Here is a 9,847-nt window from a genome sequence, read left to right as displayed (position 1 = left end):
AAGGAAAGCCACTGGGCCTGAAAGTTGTGACCAGACCTTAGTAATACATGAAGAAATTGATGCTCAGTGAGGTTTGCTCAGGGTCATACAGCTAGTAAGTGATAGAACCATAAAGTGAGCTCACATTTCTTGATTCCATCTCTTATACTCTTTCCATACTTCTCAGGCATAGAGTAAATGCACCATCCCACTATTTACCAGCCAACTCCAGTAGGAACAATCACAGAAACTCAGAGCTGGAAGTGTATTACCTAGTAGCAGCATCCCTCCCCTCAGATGTGATAAGTACCCCTTCCCCCACAAAAAGCCCTCATTTCTTTCTTTTTTTAACTAGTCAGAGGACACAGTTTGAAACAAAGGCATTTTAATGAAATAGCATAGAAATAAAATAGGACATTTCCCCCACAAACCTGAGATACATTCTTGGACAAATATACATGCCATCCATGGGAAGAGTAGACGCACCTAGGGCACACTCATGGATGGGCACACAGGGAAGAATCAGATGTGAACAGGGCATACATATGTGAAGGAGCATGCCTTTGATGATTCACAGCTACTAGTATCTTCTGGTGATGTCATCATGCTGCTCTCTGCTGGTGTCTCCAAGTGTATAGTCTCTGCCAAGCAGTGACCCGGTGGCTTTCTGATCACTGATAGGAATGACTCTGCTAGACACACGATTTTGGTGGAGTATCTCTCTACTTCCAGGTTCGACTGGAGTCCTCAACCGATTTGTTGTCTCTTCACCATAAGGGGAAGAATAGGCTTTCTCTTTTAACCTAGGGCCCAGAGGATTAAACTTTAGGACATTTTAAACCCTTCACATAACCAGTATCAGACCAGTGAAAAGTTCATGGCTGCTTTTCTTCCCATAAAGAAAGGGAGATCTATTGGTTCCCAGAGTCTTAGCTCAGGGTGACTATAATCTCTGGGAGGAGAGTTTTTACCTCCATTGTCTGAACATTGGGGAAACACAGAACAGCCAGCCAGTTAAAAGCTCACAACCATTTAATCTATCTTTGAACCTACTGGGGCTAAAGAGCAGAGCTTCATGCCAGACAACTATTTGACTTAGGGTTAGAAATGTCTTTTTGTATGTTCCAAGTGATGTGTGTGTGTGTATAAACATATAACATATATATAGTATATATAATCTCCTGCATTAGGATGTAAGAACGTTGATGTCAGAAATTATTTGTTTTTTCTTTTCTTTATAGTCCCAATGCTTAGTCCATAGTATTTTATACACACTTATTGATTGATTGTATCTCCTGCTGATTAATTGATTGTAGCTTCTAATTGCATTATGGGAATCATGTACCTCCAAACCCACTTCAAGGAGAACTCTATCAAAGTAATCTTACAATAATTATATGGGTTTGGTACGTTGGTTTTCCCCTCAGACCAAGACTTTTTATGTATCCCATAGAAATTAAAAGGAGGAGAGGCAGAGAACAAAGAAATCCAAATAGAACCAAGGTATAGCTTTGCTTTCCACCTTAATCCCCAATTCCTGTAGCTTTTATTGTATAGATTTACTCTCCCTTTCAACCACCTGTCAGAAGGGAAGGAAAGAAAAAGTTTATAAAGTGCTTACTATGTGCTGGGCACTATGCTAAGGGCTTTAAAAAAGAACTTATTTTCACAACAAATAACCATGTAAGGTAACCACTGTCTTCACTCCCATTTTATAGTTGAAGAAGGCAGTCATATGTTAAGGGACTTGACCAGGGTCACCCAGTAAGTTGTCCTAGAAGTAAGACTTAAAGCTGGGTCTTCTTGGCTGAGGCCAATTCTCTATTGCATGATAACCACTTATTTTACATATCAAAAACTGAGGCAGTGGTCTTCCCCAGGGACACATTTTATCCTCACAGTAACACTGGGAGGTAGCTGCTGTTATTACACCCATTTTACAAATGAGGAAATAAATGGTGGTAGACAGAGGTTAAATGACTTGCCTGGGATCACACAGCTGGTAAGTGTCTGAGGGTGGATTTGACTCCAGACCCAGAGTTCTGTGCACCATGGCGTCCCCTACCTATCCCGATGGGCTTCTCGGAAGAGACCTATCTAGAGATACAGTGCCAACAAATATCTCCAGTTCCTTCAGAAAATCCCCAGATGTCATGAGCTTCAGGACCTTCATCTCGTCCTCACTGAACTTTCTCTAGTTTATACAACTAATTTCTAAATGTGGTACTCAGAACTGAATAACATGCTCCAGCTAGGTGGCTCAGTAGAGGGAGTGCTGGGCCTGGAGTCAGGAAGACTCATCTTCCTGAGTTTAAATCTGGCCTCAGACATGAATTAGCTATGTGACCCTGGATTAGTCACTTAACCTCTATTTGCCTCAGTTTTCCCTTCTGCAAAATCCGGATAATAACAGGACCTACCTCTCAGGGTGATTGTTAGGATCAAATGAATGAGGTAAAACACAGCACAGTGTTTGGCACATAGTAGGTGCTTAATCTCTTACCCTTTCTCTTTTTTAAATAGGATCTGTCCTATTACAGCCCTAGTCTTGGACACTATTCCTCATATGGAATCCATCAAAATTTTTTTTTTCATATAAACTGCTATCTAATCATCCCTTCCCATATTGTATTTGTGAAGTTGATTTTTTTTAACCCTAGCATAAGAGTTTACATTTGTTCCTGATAGATCCTGTATCACTGAGTTTGGGCTACTGTTCTAGCCACTCATGGTCTTTTTGAATTCTGACTATATCAACTAGTATGTAAGTTTTCCCTTCCAGTTTTATGTCATCTGCCAATTGGACAAGTATATAATCTATATCTTTATCTAACTCATTGATAAAAGTATTAAATAGTCTCAAAAAATAAAAAATATAATACAACATAGATAATGTTAATATGTGGCTTTCTAAGTCAATATGCACCTGATGGGATCCTAATATGTAGTTTATTTGAGTTTGAATTTGACACTATAATGTACTGGATAGCTTGTTGGAAGACCCAAGTTCAAATTCTGGCTTTGATCCTTACTTGTTATACTTACTTTGATACTTACTATGTTTTGATAGGCAGAGAATTACCAACTTCCAGAGTTGGGAGGGACCTTGGTGGTGATCTAGTCCATCCTATCCTTAAAAAAAGAATTCCCACTACATCCAACCTAATAATATTTTTTCTTAAAGACCTCTGAACATTTCAACTCTCTGAGCAATAATTTCCTCATTTGTAAAATGGGGCTAATAATACCTTCACTTCCTATATCATACTTTTATTGTAAGGCTTAAATGAGATAATGTATGAAACACATTTGGCAAAGTGCTACATAAATCTAAGTTGCCATTATTGATCTTTTAGATTCAATTCAATTTCCACAAGAATTTAATAATTTGCCAGGCATTTATTATTTGAATGATCAAAATTGTGGAAGGAGGAACTGGGGTGGGGCTAGGAGAGGAAGAGAAGAAGAGAAGAGTTGTCACCAGTCCTAACTCAGCCCCAGCAATTTCCCTCCTATTAATTACAAATAAATTGACTAAGGTACAAACGTTTGCTGTTGTCAGGTTTACCAAGGCACAGAGGGATATTGGTTTGGCTCTACTGGATGCTATGTTCAGTCCAATTATCCTCTTTCTTTTCTCTCCCCTGTTTCTGGTTGTCCCAAATGGTTGCTACCTCTCCTTCCTTCCCTCTAGACAAATATGAATGGGAAGCCAGTGGATGGAGATTGTCATGTGGCATCTATGGAAATGATAAGCACTTCACAAAATCACCACATTCCAGTCCACTAAAACCTCCCACTCTCTTTCAGAATGAATTCTGTTAACCCATCTCTCTTCTGACACCTGATATTTGTGCAGTTGATTTCTTTTTTGAACTCAAATGCAAGACTTTACATTCATCCCTATTGAAGTTAACTTATTAGATTCAGTCTGGAGCTTGAATCTGTCAAACATTTTATAGATTGTGACTCTGAATTCACTCAAGTGATGTTTTTTGGAGTGAAAGGAAAGATAAATAGGAGAGAAAGAGGTGAAGAGGAGAGAGGAGGGGAGGGAAAAAAAGAAAAAGAGAGAGGAGAGGAAAGAAACAGAAGAGAGGAAAGGGGAGAAACCTTAGAAAAGCCATTTCTTTCCAAGATTTTCCTGAAGCTGAAAGACTTTTAAGCGGAATGCATGCTCTACTGAAAGTAAATGTTCCTTTGATGAGGATTTACCATGCAATTCAACTGCAAGGTATTTTATGTCCAAGTTGACTGATAAGGATTCCTGGCCTCTGGGTCTATGAAAGGCCCCTGTTTCTCAGATGCTTAGGAATATAGCTTATTCTAAATCTGCTTTTCTCATGAACTACAAGCCTTTTAATTCATGTATGCCATTCTATTGAACTGAATAGCCCCTAGTAGAGTGCTTTGCAAATAATGTGTTTAATATATGATTATTGAATGAGGCATAAATGAATAGCACTCCCTTCTTAGTCAAATCATTTCCACCTTGGGCTCTAGCCGTTGGATCTCTCTGGAATGCCCTTACTCCATCTGTACCTGTCAAAAGGCTAGCCATTCTGGTCCAGCTGGAATGCTGACTCGTCTATGCTACTTTACCCAATACAGGTAACCACGATAGGCTTTCCTCCTCTGAAACTCACCTTCAGTTGGAAGATACCTCTGAAGACATTTGTCATATTTTGATTTGTGCATAGTTATTTGTGCAAAACCAAATAGACCATCTTCCCCGCTATGAAATCTACCCCTTCCCCAAACTTCTTTATTTCTATTGGCAAAACCATCCTCCCACTCACACAAGTGTTCTACCTGGTGAATAATCCTTGACTCTTTTTTCTCCCTCACTTCCCCTAAACCAAATAGTTGCTGTGTCCTGTCTGTTCCACCTCATGAATCTTTCCCATTATTCACCTCACATCCTTAGCTGAAAATTACCTTTTCCTCCCAAAGTTTCTCCTAACATTTTTGAAAACTTCTACTTTGCATTGGGCACATTCTCAATCTTGTTTATAGATCATTCCCTTTTTTTATTTAGGCCAGCTTCTCAAGAGCAGGGATGGCATCAAATGTGTCTATATATTGTACAACTACTGTAGTTCTTTGAATGGAGTTGGAACTTGATAAATGTTTGTAGACCTGAATTATCTTATCTTCCTACTAAACTGTAATCTGCTTGAGGATAGAGACTTTTTGTTTATATCTGTATCCCCAAGTGCACCAAGCACAAGACCCACACTGTAGCAGACAGGCACACAATAAGCATTTGTTGTATTGAACTAAAAATAAGAATGTTAAGGATAATGTTGGGTAAGAAGGCTATGAATTCTTCAGGGTCTAAACAGGGATCAGGAGGTAAGTGGACCTGGGTGAGAGGGCAAGCATACTCTCAGCCCAAGAGAGCTTTTAGTGCTGAGAATTTCTCAAGGGGTAAAGAATGATCACCTCTTTAATATATGACTCAAGGGTCTTCTTACATAAAACATCTCTGCCCTTGGGGGCAGCTAGGTGGCGCAGTGGATAAAGCACTGGCCTTGGATTCAGGAGGACCTGAGTTCAAATCCGGCCTTAGACACTTGACACTTACTAGCTGTGTGACCCTGGGCAAATCACTTAACTCCCGTTGCCCTGCAAAAAAACCCAAAACAAAACCAAAAAAAATCCAAAAAAACCCATTTCTGCCCAAATTCCACCATTAGAGTTTCATTCTTTGAGGTTACTAAATTCTTCTTTTAAAATAATAAATATCCCTGAAGGGGAAGCTATATTAAACTGACTCTCAATGGGAATTTTGTAGAGTGTTGGGGGAAAAGCATTTTTGGTACATGGTATACTGTTCTGCAGAGTGAGCTTATGGGAAAAATTGGAGGATAGTGGGCTCTGGACAATCAAGGGGCTCTGGGTGCCTAGTACCTGGGAAGTTGAAGAGGGGCACAAAAAGGTATGGTCTATGCCTGTAATCCCCATGGAGCACTTGAACTAGGGAGTTCTGAGCTGAAGTAGGGCTAAAACCAATGGGAGGGTTCATCCACATTCAGTTTGGCCCAAATATAGTGAGTCCCTGAGAGGTGGGCAGTGTCACCATATTGCCTAAGGATGGGTGAATAGGTCCAGGTAGAAAAGAGAGCAGGTCAAAGCTTCCATGCAAATCAGTGGTAGAATAAGGCCGGCGAGTAGCTGTTGCATTTCCAACCTGAGTGAGATAGGGAGACCTAGTCTCAAAAAAGGGGAGGGGGAAATGGAAGGGAGCCAAAGCCAGACTTCTCCTACTTTACCATTCTTCAGAGAAAGCCTGTTGAGGCTAAGTGGTGTTCTCAGAGACTGAGGACACAGATATTTCTTAGCTTCGAGAAATACAAGCAGGAGTCACCATTGCTCACTGGGTGATCCAAACCTGTTAAGGGTCACCAAAGTCCCATTCTGGAAAAGGTCAGAATTTTTCTTTCTCTACCTTGGTTTTCAACAAGATAAAAGACTTCAGCAACATTTTAACTTCATTTTCTCTTCCTTAGGCCTTTCTCTCAGGGTAAGTCTCCTGAATCTTCCTTCTCTGGAGTTTTTTTAACCAAAAGCCAAAGTGGAACAGGAATCAAGACATTTTGGTATAGCAGAAACAGCACTCAACATGGAGATTCAAATCCTGACTCCAACACTCACCAGCTTGGCGACCTGGGGTGAGGCACATCACTTCTCCAGGAGTCTACTTCCTCATCTGTAATGGGAAGGGTTGGGATTAGAGGATACAAATATGTTTGCAGACATTAATGAAGTGACCACTGAGTGGAAAGCATGAAGAAAGATTCTAAAGTTAGGTAAGACTGGTCTCTGTTTTCAAGGAGCTTCTTGCTAAATATATAGTAATCACTAGACCAAAAAAAGCAACTCTCTGAGATGGTAAATTATAGATCTGCATTGAGAGAGGAGTTTCCTCACTAGGAATCCTGTATACCCATGAAATCACAGAACGAATTAGGAAAGGGAAGGGAAGAGAGAAGAGGGAGAGACAGAGACATACAGAGACAGAGAGAAGAGAGACAGAGACAGAGAGACAGAAAGGGACAGAGAGAAGGAGAGGGAAGGGAAAAGGGAAGGGAAGAGGGAATGAAGAGGGAAAGGGAAAGAAAGCTTAAGAGGAAGGAAAGGAAAGAGAAGGAATAAAAGAGGGGGAAGGAGGGGGCAGCTAGGTGGCGCAGTGGATAAAGCACCGGCCCTGGATTCAGGAGGACCTGAGTTCAAACCCAGCCTCAGACACTTGACACTTACTAGTTGTGTGACCCTGGGCAAGTCACTTAACCCCCATTGCCCCGCAAAAAAAAAAAAAGAGGGGGAAGGAAAAGGGAAAGGAAAAAAGAGGGGAGAGGAGAGAGGGGAAGGGAAAGGAAAGGAGGGAAGGGAGAAAATAAAATGATATGAAACAAAGTGTGGGGCAGTAAGGTGGCACAGTGGATAAAGCACTGGCCCTGGATTCAGAAGGACCTGAGTTCAAATCCAGTTTCAGACGCTTGACACTTACAAGCTGTGTGACCCTGGGCAAGTCACATTGCCCCACTCCCTCATTGCCCTGCTCCTCACCCCCAAAAAAGAAAAAACAAAGTGTTGCGTGGTGAAAGGGGGAGAAGGTTCTCTCCAAGAAGGTGAAAGGGAGAAGGCTTCCTAGAGAAGATGTCATTTGAGTGAGGTGTTAAAGAATAGGTAGGAACTGATGAGGTGAAGAGAAGGGAGGGGGTTATTCTAGGCATCTAGGCAATGATCTCTAAAGTCACTTCCAGGTCTAATATTCTGTGAAAGTTATGAAGTCACAAAAATAGAAATTTGTGGAGAGTTTTATCTATGCTTTTAAAAAAAGGCCTTCATGTGAAATAGTGGACAAAGAGTTGGCCTTGTGAGTCAGAAAGACCAGAGTCCAAATTCTTCCTCTGATACTGTCTGCATGACCCTAGTCAAGTCACTTAACTTTTCCCATCAGTAAAAGGGAGATAATAACAACACTAACCTCAGGAGTTGCTGGGAGGAAGAAGCATATATGAAATGCTTGGCAAACCATAAAGTGATACATAAATATTAGCTGTTATTATTTTTACAAGCATAAACAAAATAGTATATACAAAATACTGCCCCCTGACTTGTGAGTAGGAGGGACAAGAGTCACTGACAGCTGGGAGGGATCAAGAAAGGCCTTGTGTAAGTATGACCTGAGCTTTGAAGGCATCCAGAGATTCCAAGAGTCCAAGGTCGAGCAAGAGTGCATTAGTGCATTCCAGACATGGCAGTCAAATTGTTCAAAGGTGTGGAGAGAGGAGATGGAATGTTCTGTGACCTCACCTTAGCAGCCTAGATGCTCTCCAAGGTCCTGCCAGTCCTATCACATAGTCAATGACTCTAGTATTCTGTAGCAGCATCCTTCTCATTTCTTCTACATTTCCATTTTTTTCCCTCTTTGAAACACATTCCTGCTAAGGTGTTAACTGATAATTATAGAAGGTGTATTAGCTGTAAGTAGTTTGAATATTTGTATTTTAAAAGGTGACTCCAAGATATGTAAAAGCTTCCAGGAATCCTGGAGAATCCTGAGAATCCTAAGGCTGTCAGAGATTTAGTCTCTCATAAAACAGATAAGGAAACCAGGGCCCATAGACTTGCCCTAACTCGCAGGGCAGGTAAACTGAAGCCCTGGGATTTGAATTCAGATTTTTAAACTTCAAGTACAGGGCAAATTTTAGCAAATTGTATTCTATAGAATCATGAGCTTTGATCCCCCCAGGAGGACCTAATCCAACTATCTTCATTAATGTTTGCTTCTCACCCTCACCATGCTAACAACTACAGGTGCTAAGGTTGGAGATGTACTACAGAGGTGGATTCAAACTCTGAGACCACAGCTTCAAGCCACAGCATGAATCTCTTTTTTATCATCATTTGAAAAATCTTTAGTGATGGTGAACCCACTACCTCAAATATCTATTTTATTTTTGGATTGCTTTAATTGTTAAGAAGTCTTCCATAAAGACCTATATGAACTGATGCAAAAATTAAATGAGCAGAACCAGGAGAACATTGTACATAGTAACAGTAATATTGTAAGGATGATCAACTGTGAAAGATTTAGTTACTCTGATCAAAATAGACAATTCCAAAGGACCCATGATGAAAAATGCTATCTACCTCCAGAGAGAGACCTGATGAACTTTGAAATGCAGATTGAAGCATCCTTTTTTTTTTTTTTTTTTTTTTTTTTTTTTAGTGAGGCAATTGGGGTTAAGTGACTTGGCCAGGGTCACACAGCTAGTAAGTGTTAAGTGTCTGAGGCCAGATTTGAACTCAGGTACTCCTGATTCCAGGGCTGGTGCTCTATCCACTGCGCCATCTAGCTGCCCCTGAAGCATACCTTTTTTTACTTTCTCTATTTTTCTTTTTCTTTTTTGATCTGTTTTCTTCTGCAACATGGCTGTTAGCATATGAAACTATGTATTGAAAAAATATATGTACTGAATGAAGTCACATATCAAATTGCTCATCAGCTCAAGGAGGTGGGAGGGATGGGAAGAAGAAAATTTAGAATCTAAAATGTTAAAAAATGAATGTTAACATTTTACATGAAATTAGGAAATATTGAATGAAATAACAATATTTTTTTTAAGTTCTTCCATATGTTAGGACTTACATGAACTGATGCTGAGTGAGATGAACAGAACCAGGAGAACATTGTACACAGTATCAACAACATTATGTGTTGATCAACTGTGATAGACTTGATTCTTCTCAGCAATACAATGGTCCAAGATAGTTCCAAAGGACTCATGATGGAAAATGCTCTCCAAAACCAGAAAAAAAGAACTGTGGAATATAGATGCAGATTGAACCTTACTAT

At 40.3% G+C, this 9,847-nt stretch overlaps 1 protein-coding gene across 1 annotated transcript in view; it reads right to left on the bottom strand.

The window, feature by feature from the left end:
• Positions 1-365: 365 nt before the first annotated feature.
• Positions 366-9,847, bottom strand: part of KCNC4 (potassium voltage-gated channel subfamily C member 4) — a 70,135-nt gene continuing 60,653 nt past the window's right edge. The window contains exons 4-5 of the mRNA XM_044004703.1: positions 6,637-6,691; positions 366-782 (exon numbers count right to left, since the gene is read on the bottom strand). Coding sequence (XP_043860638.1) covers positions 560-782; positions 6,637-6,691 — 278 coding nt within the window. The 3' untranslated portion in view covers positions 366-559. The remainder of the gene's footprint in view (positions 783-6,636; positions 6,692-9,847) is intronic.

The sequence above is a fragment of the Dromiciops gliroides genome, chromosome 4 (assembly GCF_019393635.1).
Source record: "Dromiciops gliroides isolate mDroGli1 chromosome 4, mDroGli1.pri, whole genome shotgun sequence".
Classification (NCBI taxonomy): Eukaryota; Metazoa; Chordata; class Mammalia; order Microbiotheria; family Microbiotheriidae; genus Dromiciops; species Dromiciops gliroides.
The sequence above is the reverse complement of the archived record's forward strand: the minus strand, read 5'-3'. Positions and strand labels throughout refer to the sequence as shown.